Below are 21451 nucleotides of genomic sequence, written 5' to 3'. Positions count from 1 at the left end.
TTGTTTCCCTTTGAACCCCCGCCCGTGCAGCTAAACCACAATCAAGTCGGAGAAATATAATGTTTAACCTCTGATGTCACTGATATAACTTTTTATCCTTGTTCTTGTTTTATGTATCTAGTGTGTGTGTTGCTCATTGTAGAATAAATAATGCCATTAGACATGCACAAACTGCAGTCACCTTTTCCGTAGTCATTAGCGAGTCTGTGTACTGTTACAGCATACATTTAAAATATGCCATTTCCGCTTCTCTAAACTAAAAATTGATCAAGTGTAGATTTCAAACACTTCTTACTGACAATAAAATCCAGTTAATTAAAGAAACAAAAGATTCTGTGATTTTGATTGTGTTTCGGAATATGCGTCTCACCACATACACGAGGACATTCTATGTCCGCTTCAATCACTTTCACCACATCTCGTCACTGACATCAAATGTGACGTGTGTGGATTCACAACTACAATAATTTCATCACAACTGTTCATGATGGGATTTAAAGCATTTACATTACAGAGTAGAAACCAAATATGGTAATAGATTCATGATTTGAAGCAACTTTTGATGAATTTGTGCATTCACTTATTTGTTGTGCCATTTACCAGACATGTATGAAATGTATGATAAACTGGTTAACTACTGCAGAATAATAATCATAACAATAGTCATGTGGGGAGGCAAAATGTTTGTAACATCCCACAGAATCCAGTCAAGTAGAAAAACAACACATTTAGCTGACCTCGTTACATTCTTGTACACAACAAACAACACATGGACAGACAACTTACACGTCCGCCTCAATGACTACAATTACATTTGACAGTTTAAATATATATGTCACACTTACATGTTTACACAATGTCATGTTTATTTTATTGTCTAATTCAAGGCGTCATAGATAAGTGACTTCTTGGTGTCAGTCATGGTGATATCTGCTCCACTTATCACCTTCATGTTGACTGTGTAGCGATCTTTAGGCCCAGCACCAAACACGGGAAGAAGAGACTCCCTCCATTCAACATCCACCTTGGCTAAAACAACCTCTCTGTCCAGGTCGATGAATGCGAGTCTCCCCCTCCCCACATCCAGCACAACGCCATAGTGCAGGGTGGCCTATGTGCCGGGTGTGTCAGACATTGTGTTACTGTAACACTTCCCCTTCTCCCCCTGCTGCCACACCCTGGTACAGAGACTCCCCCGGTGTGTGGAACAGCTCCATACACTGACACACCAGGAGCGGCGCTGTTGACAAACATACATCTTACTGTCCACCAGACTCTCCTCCACCACACCCACCTCCAGGACAAGCCACCACCCTCTACTCACCACACCTACCCTAGAGTATGTCTCCCAGTACTGTGGTGTGTGTGTGTGTGTGTGTGTGGGGGGGGGGGGGGGGGGGGGGGGGGGGGGGGGGGGGGGGGCAGGGGTGACAGTAGAGGGGGATGGAGGAAGGAGGATGGAGGTGGAGGCACATGTACCCCCGTAACCTGCCGCTGTGTCTGTGTTGTGTGGCGGGCGGCGAGTTGACCAGCTGACCGTCTGTAGTTACGTGGCCCATGTCTGTGTTGGTTCGAGCAGCGTCCAGTTGTAGTTGAGAACCTGGAAATATACATTTTGATTACAGTTTAACAAATTTCCCGACTTCAGACAACAAATTAGACATTTTATTGTCAACCTCGTTTCAAGGTTTACAAAACAGCGCACTGAATATCGGCTGCCATTTTCGTCTGTGTGTGAATTGTGTCATAACTGTGATATAAATAGATATTATAACGCTGTGAAAATATGTGTATGGGTATTCTAAATGTTTTTCATACAATTTTGCACTGACTGACAATGAAATAAACTCTCCCTAAAACATTTTGTCAGAAATTGTTAGTTGAGCTGGTTAGTTGTCTGCAGTCAGAAATAGACACTTGCCGACTGAAAACACATTTGTATAAACTTCATATCAGGATAAAACTATCATTGTTTGTATTCTAAACACTTCGTATACGATTTAGTATACAATAAGACTGACAAAGTAGTTGTTTGACGATATTTTTACATCTGAGTGTTCGACAGACCCAGTATTAACAGGTAACTTCTACGTCCGCTTCAATCACTGACCACAGCCTGAACACACTCGCTGGGCGGGACACAGGTTGTCGCGTTATGTGTATTGACTGTGACAGGTATTCTCTCATATTTGTTTTTATAACACTGTTCTCAAACTTGTCATTTTCAGATATGATTAACTCTTTAGTTACAGTTTCAGCAAGAAATAAAACATGAACGTGTACTTTGAAACAAGTTTTGCCTTTGGTAGTGAGTAAACATTCATCTTTAACGATGTGGCTTGAATCATCTTTCCTTCACAGAAAGTATCTGTAATCAAGGATAGTCTACAGTCTTCTATTCTCTGAAGAGCAGACAAACACGTTTACTCATTTCAGTGAATATTCAATTCAACATGTAAAACCTATAATTTTCGAATAACAATCAAGCACGTCCAAGTACTGTCACCTTTCAGTAAACTGTAGTATCTGCCTCCTTGCTGAGCTACATGTTTTCACATATTATTATTATAATTGTAGGCTTTCATCTTACACATTTCACTGATATTAAACTAAATGATACAGTTGGAATTTGATAAGCTTATGATGAACAATTAACATTTTAGCTGAGAATTTATTCCTATTGTTAAAAATAATTTGGCAAATTTTCTGTGTCGGGCCGTTGGTAAAAGTGGAACCCCTTTGAACTAAACAGAGCCAGTTAAGTTAGGAATCGTGTAGAGAATAGACAGTGAGCATCGTGGGTCAGATAGACCCTCCGTTTGCTTGTGACATGATCATCCAGTTGTCTGTGGGCAAAATCCCGGCTTGTGTTTCTGTTTATTGTAGTTCTCTTTTACTACCAGTTGATGTAATATCTCCGTTTATTGTTTTTTGATGAAACTCAACAAGAAGAGGATTAGTTTCAACTGAATATATGTTTGACTGGTTCATTGTTGTTTAATGCCGCAATCATCAATCTTCCAGCAACATGGCGATGGTCTGTACATAATGAAGACTGGACCAGAGAATTCGGTGGTCAACATCATGAGCACAATCCTAGTCAGGGAACCTGACCACCCGGCACCATTAGTCAGTCGTCTTTTTACGACAAGCGTGCGCTACTAAAGATCGATTTTAACACGGGTCGTCATGGGCATAGTAGCATATGACATGTTTGGCTTTTCTACCCTACGAACGGTTATACGTCCTCAAACGCTTTTGGACGTGAAGTGATGGCGCCGTGTGAGCCTAATTCTATCTATAGACGGGGACACCATTAAGCATTACTCCAGATGTTGACATCGACAACAACAATGACGTTCAATTCCACTTTGAAACACGTGGAGAAACCTTTTATGTCCTGAAAGTGCAACACAGTGCTAATTAACTACATTACACCACAGACAAAGAATTCAACGCCAAAGCAGTCATCTCTCATAGCACCAAACAATAGGAGCCCCATTCTTTTTAATCCTATCTAGTGAATACTATGTTTGATACCACTGATCGATGTTATGAGAAACTCTCATTGTAAATGCCAAATGTCATCTGATTACAAGCTATGCATGGATAGCGTTATGTTTTTTCGGTAATTGTTTAGAAACGACAGCCGACAACTAATGACGTGTACGATAAATAGGACGGATCGTAAGTCATATGAAATATGTGTTAGCTTTCAACCCTTAAAATATCTCCTTTAACCACGCCATTCGATCTGAGATATACCTTAATTCATGAAAGCACACAATATCTTTTCTACTTCGTGGGGCGGTGGGGTAGCCTAGAGATTAAAATGTTCGTTCTTTATGGTGAAGACCCGTGTTTGATTCCTCACATGGCTACAACGTGTGAAACCCAATTCTGGTGTCCCCCGTTGTTATGTTGCTTGAATATTGCTACAAGGTAAGTCAAGGCATACTAACTCTCTCACTCTCTACACAGCATATTAAAGTCGAAATAGATCGGCAGTTGTGAAAGTAAAAACACACAGTATCTTTTCTACTTTGTGGGGCGGTGGTATAGTGTAGAGGTTAAAGCGATGGCTCGTTACGCTGAAGATCCGGGATCGATTCCCAGCATGGGTGCAATGTGTGAAGCCCAATTGTGGTGTTCACCGCTGTTATGTTGCTTGAATATTGCTACAAGTTGTGTAATGACATATTAAGTCACTCACTCTCTCCACAGTACATTAAAGTCGAAGTAGATCGGCAGTTGTGAAAGTAAACATGCGTCTGTGTTTCTGTCATCTGAATCACGAATACACTGACAATATGTTGGAGTGTTGGGTGAGGAACATTTTGCTTAGGGGTGTAAGTGAGAAATCCAGCTAAGCTTCTCAAGTATAAAGATGAAGACCCTTTTGCACTTACCATATATTCAACTCCAACATTTATCAATGATCAAACCATCCAATCATAAATAATCGTTCCTATGTCGTAGAAATGACCTCAGGAAATATGAAGTGTGATCAACGATCTAAAAGAGTCATTGTTGAAAAATCGAAAGCAGATGCCTTAGTTTTCAATGGTCTTTTATCAGAAGCGTTGCTTTACTTGATGTCTGATAATCAGTGATAACAGAATATACCTAGTACCATATTCAAGAAATGCATATAAGTCTACAACCCAGCACGGCGTCGTTTCTTTAAATCATATAGGGTATGTCTGTAGACCCAGTGCCATTCCAGTATTTATGAAGCTAAGAATACCACAACCCAACGAGCCTTGTGCTCTCACCGCGATATTATTGCAAGATTGCTAGAATCAGCGTAAAATACAATTCACTTTCTCAAACGGTGTTGAAAGGAATGACCGTCACACCACAGTAGGACATGTGTGTATTCAGGGAATTCAGTAGCAGCGGGTACATCATCACGTGTACAGCGCGCCCAGTACAGCATCCTGTGTAGAGCATCCATGTAGAACATCTTGTGTAGAACATCCTGTGTAGAGCATCCTGTGTAGAGTATCCTGTGTAGAATATCCTGTGTACAGCATTCCGTGTACACCATCCTGCGTATTGCATCCTGTGTATAGCATCCTGTGTACAGCACCCTGTACATAGAATCCTGTGTACAGCATCCTGTATAGGGCATACTGTGTACAGAATCCCTGTCTATGGCGTCCCGTGTGCAGCCTGCTGTTGGCAGGACGCCTACTACAGCATCCCGTGTACAGCATCCCGTGCACAGCATTCTGTGTACAGCATCCTAAGTACAGCATCCTATGTACAGCATCCTGTGTACAGCATCCTAAGTACAGCATCCTATGTACAGCAATCAGTGTAGGGCATCCTGTGTACAACATCCCGCATACAGCGTCCTGTGTACAGCATCCCATGTACAACACCCTAAGTCCAGCATCCTATGTTCAGCATCCCGTGTACAGCATCCCATATACAGCATCCTATGTTCAGCCAGCTGACTACGGCATCCTATGTACAGCAATCAGTGTAGGGCATCCTGTGTACAGCATCTTGTATACTGTATATTTGTACAGCATCCCGTCTACAGCACGAACACTACAGTTGGTGTTTAAACGGCAGTCATTGACCAATCATTTTTTATGAATGGTCGGTTGGTTTGTTGTTTAACGGTGCACTCAGAAATATTCCAACACAGATGCGTTTCTTTTGCTTTCAGTATATAATTTACAGTAGCAAAGGTTTAAATGAATGAGTCTAGTTTTACACTGTAATCAGTAACATTTCAGTTGTGTGGACACGGTTATAATTACTCGAGGCAGGGCCAATCAATTCAGTGATCAACCGACCCATGCAACTAGGGTAAGATGAAATATTTCCACCGAGGAGCTTAAACACCCGGTCTCGCTAGTTGCCTCTTATGACAAACTTGGGTTACTGAAGACCAATTCTAAGCCAGAACTTCACGCATATATGTGAAGTGGTGACAACGGCGCTTCATTAATAGTTTAGACAGTTAGCATCTGATTGTACTTACACCGCAGAGTCACCGGCGTCATCGTCCCTGTTTCACGTCTGTAGGTTTCACACCCAGCATCTGCAACATGCACCCTCGCTTCACATGGAAGAATCACAGAAAGAACTGAGTGAGTGAGTTTAGTTTTACGCCGAACTCAGCACCATTCCACCTATATGGCAGCGGTCTGTAAATAATCGAATGTGGACCAGACAATCCAGAGATCATGAGCATCGATCTGAGCAATTGGGAACCGATGACGAGTGTCAATCAAGCTTGACCACCCATCCCGTTAGTCGCCTCTTACGACAAGCACAGTAGCCTTTTATGGCAAGCATGGGTTGCTGAAGGCCTATTCTACCCCGGGAACTTCACGGGTCCACAGAAAAGACACGTACTAAAACTAAATTTGATTTTAAGAATAAAAGTTGATTTCGGCTCTATTGAGCACACTATAACATCTATCAACACAAATCTCAGTCTATTTATTTTCCGAAGTGGCTTTTACTGGCCAACTGCAATTCTACTTGCTAGTCATTTCAGCTGCCGTCCATTTCCAAATGGTGCTGATGATGTATAAGATTATTAACTGCATTCTTATCAAAATATAGGTGAAAGCTATACATATCATATTATATGACTGCGTCCTTTTGCTTTGTCCTTTTGAAGTATTCATGAAAACTACTCCTGTCTCAACATTGCTTCATCTACCTCGAGTGAAATCTTTGTCTAACCTGGATCCTCCTGAAACATATTACTTGAACACATCCAGCCTGATGAAGCAACAACAATTCGCTCTGAAATTTCGTGTAAAGAATAAAACGAAGTTGTTATCTATAGAACGGGTCATGTATTCCTGTTCGTCCAACTTCTAAATGCCTTTAAAAAAAATAACAAACTGTCTCCATCCAATCGTTGTACTGATAACACAGTAAGCTCCAGAACCATGAGTAGACTTTTATCTACCAGACCTACATTTGTCATTAGCCTTTGAAGCACTACCAAAGTATGCAGACACCGTGTCGAATGGGTGAGGTTTTTAAGTGCGATAAATTGCCCTTAATTCTGAAGTTTCTAGTAGAGAATAGTCTTTGACTTATAAGCATTAATTATCTAACGATGTTAATGAAGCAACATTAGAACACAATGAAGTTGTCTGTTGAGTCTAAATAGGTTGGCTTCCAGATGGATGTCTGGAAGATGAGGAAACTGGTCACTGGCCTCGATGACAGGGACGAATAACCACAGAGCCATAGAAATGATGAATAGAAGCAGTTCCCATCAGTAACCTGAATGATGAGTCACACATGTGTCTTGAATAACTAAACTCAGGTAGTGGTAGTAGTTAGAGCCTGTGCTGGAGATTAGAGGATTATAGAGACAACTGAGTCCTGTGATCCCAAAACATGAGAGGGTCGACCATACCTGGCGAAATACCTTACAATCCTCAGACAATTTAAGGCTGAAGATACTCTAGGCTTTACAATCGGTGATTATAGACTTTATCACCAGAAGTAGACGATCGTGATCTTCTCGAACCTGTCAAATTTCATTAAGCTCGTTTCGCGAAAATCATGGAAACTTTTACTTCCACAACAAGTGATTTCTGTCTAAAAATGGGAGACAACAATCGTTGTCATTTCGACATCTGGGATGTGTCCAGTTGATGTGTTTCTTTTAGCGCTGGTACAGGTCAGACAGTTCTCATAATGTTGTTTCCTATTTCAGTTTTTAACTTACCAAAACGTGGCATTGCTGTTGGATTGTTAGGAACCTCCAAGAACTCCAGCTTGTAAGAAAAGGATATGCATTAATGTCGCAATTCAAAATTGAAAGAGCAGTAGGTTTGTTTAAAATTCAAACATCAGTATTGTGTACAGACAATAATAGCATATTTCGCTGTTGATCGCAAGTTGTTAATATTGATTACTAAGGAAGAAACGAGACACATAGGCATGTTCAGTCATTACGAAGTACTTACATGCTCGTGTTTGCTGTCAGCATCTGTTAGATGACTGCCGTCTGTCTGTGTTCCATTGTCTATAAAATAACCAACAACTGTTACAAATCAAATTGTCTACGCCTAACTGAATTGTTGTAGAAAAGTCTTGGGACTGAACATGATCATATCACCATAAAGTGACACTCGACTGAAGAATTCACAAAAAGGTCATCACATTTTCACTTTTGATCTATACTATAACCCAAAAAGGTATGGGAACACCCTAAGTTTTGATAACACGAAGCTTTTACTCAAAAATGGTGCTTTATTGACGACAATGTATTATTTCACCTAAACTCGACGAATACCGAATGAGTTGCTTCTCTACATGTTCTAACATGCTCTTTGAAGTGCTCATGAAACACACAAAAAAGGTTCATTTACATTTGAGAATAAATGAACCCACCACATTTAAGTTTATTAATGACTATTACCTTTTGTATTACCGTGTGTGCTTGAGTTAGAGAGTGAGAGAGAGAAGGATATATATATATATAGAGAGAGAGAGAGAGAGGGAGAGAGAGAGAGAAGGGGGGGGAGACAGAGAGAGTGTGTGTGCGTGTGTGTGTGTAAGTAGGTACCTGTTTGATCTGTGCCATATGCACTGATACACCCGAATTCCGAAATTTCGGATTTCAGCATATCCAGCCCTCTCGTGTTGAAAGTGGCTACATGTGTCCTGAGCCTGTGTGGAGGTAGTGATGCAAGGTGCGTCTTCGTTGTGTCTTGTATTGAACTCTCCAGTGTTAGATAGTCTGAGTTTGAAGCATATCTAAGTACTGTCTTGATGTAGTCTGAGGTCCACTTGCATCGTTCACTTTCACCTTCAGAGGTAACTTGCTTGGTGTGCAGACTTAACAGTTCCCGCTTCGTCTGATTCTCAAGCTCGATGATCAGCTCCTTCTCACTTTGGTCGAGTTTTGTCCGTAAGGAATGGAAAGTATGATGGATGGTCTCCTTCAGATCACTGCCTGTCTTCTTTGTGTCATTTATGGCTTTGTTGATACTCTGCAGGTATGTTTGGTGGGAAATACGATATGCAGACACGTTCTTCTCATGTTCTTCTATCCGTCCTTTAGCTGCATCAGCAGCCTCATTTAAATCCGCAACATCATGGTCAACATGCTCGCCAAGTCTGCATTTGGCACAGATTAAACTGTTGCAGTTTTTATCAAAATATTCCAGAGGATAACGATTGTGTAGTTTACAAACTGATTCAACATACATACTTCCCGGTGTTGTATCCGTGAATGTTTCAACAACATGTCGTCTAGTAGCTTTGAAACGATTGTGCAAATTCTGACAGTATTCACAGAGGACACCAGCATACTCCTTCACACTCCTGACACCAGCACACAGCTTGGTTGCCGTCATCGTTTGTACAGAGGAGGTCGGTTTGACGATGTTTAACTGTCAGATGGAATATTTCCTTCTGTCTCACTGCATCCTTCTGGAGTGTTGTGTCTGTGAGGTTGACCTCCCTCTGACATGTAGAGCATGATATGACGCCACCAGCGGCAGATGTCACACATGTCTCACACACGGAGTGAAGACAGGGCAGTAGGTAGGGGGCGGGGCCTTTCAGGGTAAACTGCTGCTGACAGACAGAACATTTGGAGAAGGCGTCCATTCTGAAACAAACAATATAGTTGTCTCTGTTCCATCGATTGCACTTCTCAGAAAGGGCATACTGATTCCAGGAAAATGCATACGCCCAACCGGAGTATTGATTAAACTTGCATTTGAATTAAATATTCATAGTCACCCTAACTGCTGTTACTGACTCATTTGGGCAGTCAATCCTTTTTTCTCCAGTCACAGTCAACAAACCACCCAAGTATATTAAAAACAACTTACAACATCAATGACACACATGTTCTAATTTTACTTAAAAAAGAAAGAAAAAAAAATACACAAACAAACAAGTTCTCCACGACGTCTGCATTCCTGAACAGCTGGAACCTGCTTACGTATGAGAACATCACTCTCTGCCACTGTTTCTTTTACTACTGGCAAACTTTACGCGCTCACCAAAGACCTAGATGTCGATGTTGAAGGGTCAGCTGTACATCACATAACATCTGCAGGCACAGATACCGTCTTGTCTGAGTCGTGAAGCCGATATTTGTCAACCGATGGGATGTTCTGTCACTGCTGAACCGTGAAGGTCCGGTTTAGAATAGGCCTTCAGCAAACCCATGATTACCATAGAAAGGTGACTATGCTTGTCGTAAGAAGTGACTAACGTGATTGGGTGGTCGGGCCCGCTGGCTTGGTTGACACATGTCATCGGTTTCCAGTTGCGCAGATCGATGCTCATGCTGCTGATCACTGTATGATCGAAAAGTCGACTATTTACAAACCGCTGCCATATAGCTGACCATTTGATCTCGTTAGTTGCCTTAGTTGCTGAAGGCCTGTTTTGCCGGACCTTCACGCGTTTGTAGTTTGACAAGGATTTTGCTACAGTATACGTAAGTGCATCACCTTTATGTATCTCTTCTGGTTACGCAACACGTACGCCTAACACCTTCTGCTCTCTCCAAATACAAACTACATTCAACATCTCAGTATCCCACACCATAGCATTTTTTGACTGCATATATATTTAAGATATATTTATTTCGAAAAATGATTTCGCAAGTCTAGTTTTGAAAGGTATACTGTTGATATAAAATCTCTTCTGAAATCCGAATTATATGTTGCTGTAATCCGAGAGATATGAGCAGTGAGCGCAATGTATAAATTTCGAACACCAGTTCACAACTCATGTGTCAACATTACTTGTAATAGGGTATTGTTCAATATGCCTTATACAGAATTTGTGTGTAAAAACTAATACCTTTATTTAGTAGAAGATGAATGCCATGTTTTCTATAGAAAAGAATTACCTCATTACAGAAATAACGGTAGAATTGTGTTCTAAATTTCATTTAGCTCATTTGAATTTAAGGTAGTACGTTAGGTAAGCTTATATGTCGATACGTTATTCAAAATAAGATCAAAAGGCCGACACTGGATATGTGACCTAAATATACTTTATCCAACAACTGTCCTACAGGCCATATGATATGACATCTACTACATGCACTGTCACCCAAGTCTGTACGCTATAGACCTCTACCCCAATCACCTACAGTGTTTACTATCCACTAGCATACACTATCCTCTTCCAGTCACCCCCGTCTGTACATTTTACACCTCAACCATAGCTTCCTATAGTGTCTAACATCTACTACCGTACACTGTTCGATCGGGTGGTCAGGCTCGCTGACTTGCTTGACACATGTCATCGGTTCCTAATTGTGCAGCTCGATGCTGATCGATCACTGGATTGTCTGATCCAGACTCGATTATTTACAGACCGCCGCCATATAGCTTAAATATTGCTGAGTGCGGCGTAAAACTAAACTCACTCACTCACTCACCCGTACACTGCACCTACCCTCCCCTGAATATACAACATTTACTACACCTTAACATCTATCCCCTCCACACTGGCATATCTACCGGCATACAAGATCAACCATTATCCACCGTTGCATGTACACCACTTATACTACATCTTAACCCCATTCTCCACTCTGTGATATCTACTAGCATGCACTATCAACCCCCACTTACTCCTGTATGTTCACCTCCTTTATTATATCTTAACGCTAATCCCCATTTTGTGATGTCTACTAGCAAGCACTATTAACTTCACCCATACCTCCGTATATACACCATATATACCACATTTTAACCCCAATCTCTACGTTGTGATATACTATCCACACTCACCCACAAACCCAGTACTACCCACCAGTACACCCATTTTATTCACCCTAAGCATTTCTCATTAACCTTCTGCTAACAATGATTTAAACTAATCAAGTCCACCCATGTTTTTCATCTACCTCTACCACTAAACACTTATTGTATCAAACGGATCTGTTAATATATACTATTGCTCCACCCGTATATACCACACACCTTGTGCTGCCACCCTGCAACTCCGACCTACATATCCTACCTCACAATCGCCGGGTGTTTAGGTCATTGTGACATGTCTCCAGCTTTGTCAGTCTGAAAACACCCTGTCCTACCCACCCTGTCGTTCAGGCCGCCTTGAAAGCATACATGGCGACGATACTTCAAATTCAGGTTTCAGGTTTATCTTGTAAAGTACGCTTCAATCAACACCCTGTTTAATTGCCACAAAGTCAAAAGGTCTGCTTTTGCTGTGTCGGTGTTAAATTACACGGATCGTGCAAAACGCATTAGAGGTAATGGCGTCTGAGGTAAGAGTGGCAATGATAGGATAACATGTTTGATTTGACGCACGGCTGTAGAAGCTTAACGTGTGACATAAGTAGAAAATGTATCATCTACCATCTACGTATTTTTCCGATTTTGACTGGAACTATATCTACATCAAGACAGTTTTACTGGGATATATTGAGACAGGCCAGGACACACCTACCTGGAGGTTCGGCTTCCTTGTTGTGCATGTCACTTCCGGGTCAGGTCTTATTTCACGAGTTTTACAGCTATCGAATTGTAGCAGGTTATCCAATGGATTGGTATGGCCGTATAAACTGGTTTATTGGACGACACTACCAATTATATTGAGATAAATGTCTACCATTTTAACGAGTGTCTCGTAGTGGGTCCATGTGATTTGGTAAGAAAGTCATGCTTAATATCCATTTTAACCAAACATCTCCACAGACGTATGCATTTTGTAACTATGCATCAATAGAATGCATTAATGTGATTGCTGAATAAATCTAAAACTGTGAAATGAATGTTTTTCCTAAAATGTCATCTTTGCATATAATGCAGGCAAATATATCTTCAAAATCTTTGCATATTTGCAATAACGTTTGACTTTGATAGTTTAAAATTATCTCCGTTATTAGTAACCATTCTTGTTGTTTGATGATAAATAAGATATGTATATCAATAAGATACATGAGTATATATTCCTGTGTTGATATTCTCAGGAAAAGTACTACACACACATTCTCCCATTTTTTAACTTTTCCAAATTGGTCAGCATGTCAGCTCCTCACAAGTACGACCATGTTTCGATTCCTTTAAAAATGGCACGACCTGTGCAGTACGTTGCATCACTCCCTCGCCGTGGTCAGGGTTAGAAAACATTAATACGATCACGCTGTCTTTCACACACTCAATCTCACTCCAGCTAAATATAACACCTCTGTTCGTATATGAATTGTAAGTAAACACTCACTCAATCTGATTGGGTAATGTTTTAACAAGGAATGCATTGTTTGTTTCACACAGTGTGTACGGGCTCATCTCTAAGAGAGAAGTTCATCAGTCGAGATAACCCTCACAAAGTTGTTTCCCTGAGACCGAAATCTTTCTCCACATGTGGTGTGAATTTTGTGCGAGTTGCCAACAGAGCATGTTTGATCGACAATTAGGGCATGAGTATAACATACCTGACAGGAGACATATAACTTGGGTGAGATCAACCATATTTCTTAAGAGACATCCCAACAATGAAAGTGGATCACAAAGCTTTGAAGATGATGAAATCACAGTCACTTCTGAGTTATATACCCTACAACGTGAGATAGTTATATACCCTACAACGTGAGTTAGTTATATATCCTACAACGTGAGTTAGTTATATACCCTACAACGTGAGATAGTTATATGCTCTGTAACTTTATGTGTCATTTCATGCTACAAACAAACTCATATATACTGGTGGATAAATCGTGTTCATGGACGAGATGATGATGTACTGAAACCGTATCAGGGATGAAGCTGCGCTTGGTGCGACCACAGTCAACAGCGATAGGATCACTGTCATAAGCCAAGTGTTATGTTCCATTCACCAAGTATGCAATGGGCTTCATTGTATTTCATGTATATCTTAAATGTCGACGCTACAGAACGATCGATTGTCCACTGAAACAAATGACATTGCGCGTAGACAGCAAAACACTGTCAAAAAGTGTTTGTATGGGACCACTGGTAGTAAGTGATGACGACAGGTAGAGACCCGTGTCACAACTGATCTTTAACAATCCAGTCTTGTCGTAAGAGGCGACCAACCGGATAGTTTGATCAGGACCCCTGACTTGGTTCATGCGTGTTATCATGTGCTAACTGTGCAAGATAATGATAGTTCTCTGCCCACATGTTATAATTGAGAGATAAAGGGTGTCCATTTTGGCATCACTTACCGGTAAATACAGACTCTGGAACGTTTGGTAAGTACTGTTTTCATTCTTTTGTAAACAAATATGACCTTCCCTCTTGTTGTATACTGAGCGAGGTTTAGCCAGACGGAAACGGAACAAAGTGACGATGATAGAAAAACAAAAAATTATCATACTGAAAATAGAAATGAAATGCTACTATCTTTTTTAAACGCTTTTCTCTGCGTTGGAATCGAAAGGCATGTCGCTGTAGTGAGTTTGGACGTATAGACATATATTACAGTTGACTACCTTTAAAATAATAATGAAGTGTTGCTATCATCAGCTTGTAGAATACCTTTCCACATTTGTGTTGATACAAATCATTGTTTACATTTGCGGCCAGCTGCTTTTCTCTGCGTTGGAATCAGATTCCATTTTGAAACAGTATGATAATGTTCCTGAAGTGGCGTCAGTAGACGGAGCTCGGCGAAAGGCATGTCGCTGTAGGGAGATTGGACGTCACGTAGATTACAGTTAAGTCCCTTTAATGATGTCACATGGTGGATCAGGCGAAGCACAGACAGATGAAACGTAAGCTCTCTGAGCATGGGATCAGTTTGTACTTTAAGAGTTGTTGTGACTGTCAAACTGACTAATCACTGACCTTATGACGTAATATAATTAAGCACACATTCCAGAAAAAAAATCAACTTTTTTACGTATCGTGCGTGAGAGACAAAGCTTTTGCGACGAATAATTTAACCTGACACAGTGCAATGACGGTTACTGTGTTTGAGTGTTTTTGAGATAACTATTACAATATATTACAAACAAACAAACACCCCATGTATTAAGTTTTCCATTTGTCACTGGATATAATTTGTCACTAAGAACCAAATGTTCCTCTGTTCTCATTTGTTACATTGCCGATACACCACCAATGGGTGGCAACCATTAACACGCGCTGTGAGTCTTTTATCTCTCGCCCAGGGTGCATGTGGGATGAACGAGTGTGAATAAGTCAGTGGGGAGGAGCCACGCGCGATCACCACGATGTCATATCCAAAGGGACGCATGAAGATCTGGGTGAGAATTGGTGTCCAGTAAACCATGCAGTTTTAGGGGCGACTAATGGGATCAGGTGATGAGGTTTGCCGATTTTGTTGACACATGACATCGTATCCGGAATGTCTAACGCTATGTTCATGCTGTTGATCACTGGATTGTCTGGTTCAGACTCGATTATTTACAGTCAGCCGCCATATAGCTGGCTTTAAGCAACGAACCGACCAACCGTATCCAAAGGCATGCGGCGTTATTTCACGTTTTAGCTTTGTAATAGTGATGGCGTGATGCATTTTAAACGTCCATTGCTACAGAATCATCCCTGACGTACAAACAACATCCTACAAATATCTCGTGATAGACTCGTCAAGTCAAGCCATGTCCTTGCATTCCTATGTTTAAAACGAGTGCCCCCTTCCACACATCCAGCACAACGCCATAGTGGAGGATGGCCTGTGTGCAGGGTGTGTCAGACATTGTGTTACTGTAACACTTCCCCTTCTCCCCCTACTGACACACCCTGGTACAGAGACTCCCCCGGTGTGTGCCACATCTCTCTGCACTGACACACCAGGAACGGCGCTGTTGATAAACATACCACTCACTGTCCACCTGACTCTGCACCACCACATCCACCTCCAGGACAAGACACTTCCCCCCTCCACCCACAACACCCACCCTAGAGTGTGTCTGCCAGTACTGTGGGGGGTGTGGGGCAGGGGTGACAGTAAAGGGAGATGGAGGAAGGGAAATGCGGGTGGTGGCACATGAACCCAGATACTCCCGTAACCTGCTGCTGTGTCTGTGTCGTGTGGCGGGCCGCGAGTTGACCAGCTGACCGTCTGTAGTTACGAGGCACATGTCTGTGTTGGCTCGAGCAGCGTCCAGTTCTAGTTGAAGACCTGGAAATATACCTTTTGTTTATAGTTTAACAAATTTCCCGACTTCATGATCAAACAACAAATTAGACATTTTATTGTCAACCTCGTTTCAATGTTCACAAAACAATGCACTGAATATCGGCTTCCATTTTCGTCTGTGTGTGAATTGTGTCATTCCTGTGATATGAATAGATATTATAACGCTGTCAAAATACGTATATGGGTATTCTAAATGTTTCCCATGCAGATTTACACTGACGATGAAATAAACACTCCATGAAACATTTTGTCAAAAATTGTTAGTTGAGATGGTAAGCTGTCTGTTATCAAAAATAGACACTTGCAGCCTGAAAACACATTTCCATATACTTCATATCAAGATAAAACTATCATTATTTGTATTCTAAACTCTTCTTATACGATTTAGTAAACAATGAGACCCCAAAGTGGTTGTTTGACGATATTTTTACGTCTGAGTGTTCAACAGACACAGTATCAACAGATAGCTTAATTCTACCTACCTACTTCTTCAAAGCTAAGAATTTGTTCTTAATGTTAAAGATAATTTAGCAAAGTTTCTGTGTCTGGCCGTTGGTAAAAGTGGAACCGCTTTAGAATCCGTGTAGAAAATAGACAGTATTGAGGGTCAGAGAGACCCTCCGCTTGCTTGTAGCATGATCCTCCCGTCGTCTGTGAGCAAAATCACGGTCTGCGTTTCTGTTTAATTGTACGTCTCATTTACTACCAGCTGATGTAATACCTCTGTTTCTTGTCCTTAATAAAAGTCAGCAAGTTGTGGGTGAGTTTCAACTGAATATGGTTGACTGGTTCATTGTTGTTTAATGTCGCACTCAGCAATCTTCCAGCAACATGGCGGTGGTCTGTACATAATCGAGTTTGGACCAGAGAATCCAGTGATCAACGTCATGGGCATATTACTAGTCAGGGATCCTGACCACCCTATACCACTAGTCAGTCGCCTTTGTACGACAAGCATGTACTGCTAAAGACCGAATTGAACTCGGATCGTCATATGAACATATGACATGCTTAGGCTTTTCTAGCAAACACACGTTTACACGTCCTCAACCGTTATGGACGTGAAGTAAGGGCGCCAAGTGAGACGATGTTTGTCAAACTGTAGACGGGGACATCATTAATTAATACTCCAGATGTTGTCAAAACCCACTTTGAAACATGACGAGAATCTTTTATATTTTGAAAATGCGATACAGTGCTTATTGACTATTTTACCTCACAGACAAAGAATTCAGCACCAAAGACGTTATCTCTTATAGCACAGACAGTAAGGAACCCATTCTTTTATGCAACATTTGTGTATGCCATAAACGGAAGTGCTGCTATCTCCCTGAAAACGGTTATTTTATAGAAATCCACCGTTGGGAAGGGTTGTACTCAAATTAACTAAAACATGTCACACGCATGCGATATGCCTTGAACTCATGTTCACTCGGCCTGTGAAATGAGGAACAGTCTAAGTTAATCTGTCTGGTGAATAAGATATTTGAATAATGAAATTTGAGACCAGTGATCCATGCTCTAAGTTTATACGCTAAATGCCATCTGATTACAAGCTATAGAACTATTGTGTTATAATTCATTTTTCGTTAAATGTTTAAAAACGACAGCCGACAAGTAATGACGTATTCGATAAGTAGGACGGTTCGTAAGTCATGGTGTAGCATAATCCCTGACAATATATGTCACTCGATCTGAGATACACCTTAATTAAGGAAAACACACAATATCTCCTCTACGTTCTAGGGCGGTGGGGTAGTGTAGAGGTTAAAGCGTTGGTTCGTTATGTTGAAGATCCGGGATTGATTCCCAACATGGGAAGAATGTGTGAAGCCCAATTCTGGTGTTCCCTGCTGTTATGTTGCTTGAATATTGCTACAAGCTGTGCAAAAACTCACTCACTCACATGTATATGTGTTTCTGTCATCTGAATCACTATGCACTGACGATATGTTGGATTGTTGGGGGAATGCCATTTTGCTTAAGGGTGTAAACGAGAAATCCGGCTAAGCTTCTCAAGTACAACTTTGTAGACCATTTTGTACCTACCATATATTCAGTGCAAACTATCAGTACTATTTGTTGATAAACCCCAACATATGTATCAGTTATCAAACCATCCAACCCTGAATACTCGTTCCTATATCGTATAAATGGCATCAGGAAATATGAACTGTGATCAACAGTCTCAAAGAATCTTTGTTAAAAAATCGAAAGCAGATACTACACATTTCAAAGGTCTGCTATCAAAAGGTTTCCTTTACTTACTGCCTAATAATCAGTCATCATAGAACATACCTCGGACCGAGTTCAAGAAACAAAGATAGATTTACAAACCCAGCACAACGTGGATTCTTAAAATCATGGGAGGTATGTCTGCAAACCCAGTACCATTCCAGTTCTATACAGCAGTTAAAACAGCAGTCAGTGACCATTCCTGTTCATCAGTGGTCAGATGGTTTGTTGTTTCATGACGCACCTCAAAGTATTCCAGCTAAACTATAATGCGTTTCTTTGCTGTACAGTATATCATGGCACAGTAGCATAGGAATCAGTGAGTGAGTTTAGTTTTACGCCCTACTGAGCAACATTTCAGCTGTATGGAGGCAGTTATAAGTAATCGAGGCAAGACCAGACAATTCAGTGATCAACATCATGAGCATCGACCAATGCAACTGGAATACGATGACATATGCCAACCAATTCGCGGAGCTTGATCTCGCTAGTCGCCTCTTAATCACAGAAAGAAGACGTGCTAAAACAAAATTTGATTTTAATCGTGAAAGTTTGTTCAAAGATCTGGGTACGGCTCTTTTGAATACACCATAACATCTATCAACACAAACCTCAATCTATTTTAATTTTCGAAGTGGCTTTTACTGGCCAACTGCAGTTCAACTTGCTATTCATTTCATGAAGGAACAAGGATTAGCTTTGAAACTTCGTGTAAGAATAAAAAAGAAGTTGTTATTCATAGAACGTGGCATGTATTCAATCTATTTTAATTTCCGAAGTGGCTTTTACTGGCCAACTGCAGTTCAACTTGCTATTCATTTCATGAAGGAAAAAGGATTAGCTTTGAAACTTCGTGTAAGAATAAAAAGGAAGTTGTTATTCATAGAACGTGGCATGTTCGTCCAATTTCTAAATGCCTTTCAAAAACTAACCAACTCTCGCCATCCAGTTGTTGTGCTGGTAACACAGTAAGCTATAGAACCATGTGTAGCCTTTGGTACCTACCAGGCCTGTTTTTGTCACTAGCCCTTGAACAACAACCAAAATATGCAGACACAGTGTCGAAGGGGTGAGTTTTTTCAGCGCAATAAAATTGCACTTACCTCTGAAGTTACTAGTAGAGAATGGTCTTTGAGTGATGAACATTGATGATCTAACCAGATAAACGAAGCAACGTTTGAACGAAGTGAAGTTGTCTTTTGAGGATTGATGGGTCTCTATGAACCTGAATATATTCATATCTGGATTATGATGAAACAGAAAATACGACTGAATAAAAAAACAGAACCTTAGAGGCTCTCCAGGTTGTAGCAAAAGGATATACATTGTTACGAGAGTGTATTTTCTGTAAATTGTATTTTTTATTATGTGATATTTATGATGGGTCACAATTTGTACATAAGTGTTCAGTGCTATTAGTATTTTAGCGGCAGGACATTAAGGTAGTTCTCTAGAGTTACTTCTCTTTGTGAATGTTTTGACAGAGGTGAACACGAGGCCGAGAAATTTCTAAGTTGATGGCGATGGTCGAATTGAGCTCAAATGTTCAAGAATCAGTGACTGTGTCTTTATAGGCTAATTGCTGTGTTGACACACGGGCACACACGGATTATCTGGAGTACACTAAACTACCTGCCTCTTTGTCCGTACTTGACCTACATAACTGCTGCCTAACGCTCGGTATAATTGTTTCTCACTCTTAAACCAAGACTTTGGTGAGTTAATAATATATTTGTGACCCATTAATTTATATTTGACTTTGTAATTTGTATACTAACAAAGGAACAAGACATATAGGCATGTTTTTTTTTCATTATACAGTACTTACCCACTCTTATTTGCCCTCATCATTAATTAGATGACTGCCATCTGTCTGTGTTGCGTTGTCTGTAAAATAATAAATAACCATTACAAATGCATCTATCTATCTATCTATCTATCTATCTATCTATCTATCTATCTATCTATCTATCTATCTATCTATCTATGTGTGTGTATGTGAGAGAGAGGGAGAGAGAGAGAGAAGTAAGTACCTTGGTCTGAGCCATTTGCACTGATAGACCCGAATTCCGAAATGTCGGATTTCAGTTTATCCAATCCAATCGTGTTGAAAGTAGTTGCAGGTGCGCCGTACGAGTCTGTTGGTAGTGATGTGAGGTACTTCTCCGTTGCGTCTTGTACTGAAATCTCCAGTGTCAGAAAGTCCCAGTTTGAAGCATATCTGAGTACTGTCTCGATGTAGTCTGAGGTACACTTGTATCGTTCACTTTCATTGTCAGAGGTGACTTGCTCGCTGTGTAGATTTGACAGCTCCTGCTGCTTCTGATTCTCCAGATTCTCCAGATCGATGGTCAGCTCTCTCTCTCTCTCTCTTTGATCGAGTTGTGTCCGCAGTGAATGGAAAGTGTGGCGAATGGCCTGCTTCAGATCACTGCTTGTCTTCTTTGTGTCATTTATGGCTTTGCTGATACTCTCCAGGTATGCTTGGTGGGAAATACGATATGCAGACACGTTCTTCTCATGTTCTTCTATCCGTCCTTTAGCAGCATCAGCAGCCACATTTAAATCTGCAACGTCGTGATCAGCATGCTCTCCAAGCTTGCATTCAGCACAGAGTAAACTGTTGCAGTTTTTGTCAAAATACTCAAGAGGATAACGATTGTGTAGTTTAGATACATACATTTCGGTATTGTATCCGTCAAGGTTACCACAACATGTCGTCTAGTAGCTTTAAAACTGTCGTGCCAGTTCTGGCAGTATTCGCAGAGCAGCTCTTCACACTCCTGACACCAACACACAGCCTGGTTGCCGTCATCTCCATGTGTACAGAGAAGCTCTGTGGGTCGATATTTGGCTGTCAGATATAATATTTCCTTCTGTCTCACTCCATCCTTGTGGAGCGTTGTGTCTGTGAGGTTGACCTCCCTCTGACATGTAGAGCATGATATGACACCACCAGCTACAGATGTCACACATGTCTCACACACAGTGTGAAGACAGGGCAGTAGGTAGGGGGCGGAACCTTTCAAGGTAAACTGCTGCTGACAGACAGAGCACTTTGGGAAGGCGTCCATTCTGAAACACATAA

The 21451-nt window shown here is 41.0% G+C and overlaps 1 protein-coding gene and 1 pseudogene across 11 annotated transcripts in view; both read right to left on the bottom strand.

Moving 5' to 3' along the window:
* The window catches only part of LOC137269797 (protein wech-like), a 298390-nt gene that overhangs the window by 275898 nt on the left and 1041 nt on the right, over positions 1-21451 (bottom strand). For 7 of the 11 annotated variants that reach the window (XR_010955060.1, XR_010955061.1, XR_010955062.1 and 4 more), the window contains exons 2-3: positions 20397-21438; positions 20192-20250 (exon numbers count right to left, since the gene is read on the bottom strand). Coding sequence is in view for 3 of the 11 variants with exons in the window: in XM_067803637.1 (XP_067659738.1) it covers positions 20198-20250; positions 20397-21045 (702 nt within the window). In the remaining 8 variants the exon portion in view is untranslated. Of the gene's footprint in view, positions 1-14208; positions 16111-19466; positions 19605-20191; positions 20251-20396; positions 21439-21451 lie in introns of those variants that run through there. The other 4 variants (XM_067803636.1, XM_067803635.1, XR_010955064.1 and 1 more) reach the window with 3 other exon arrangements.
* Positions 389-9634, bottom strand: LOC137269784 (E3 ubiquitin-protein ligase TRIM33-like; annotated as a pseudogene).

Source organism: Haliotis asinina, unplaced genomic scaffold (genome assembly GCF_037392515.1).
Source record: "Haliotis asinina isolate JCU_RB_2024 unplaced genomic scaffold, JCU_Hal_asi_v2 scaffold_17, whole genome shotgun sequence".
Lineage (NCBI taxonomy): Eukaryota > Metazoa > Mollusca > Gastropoda > Lepetellida > Haliotidae > Haliotis > Haliotis asinina.
This window is presented reverse-complemented; position numbering and strand designations above follow the sequence as displayed.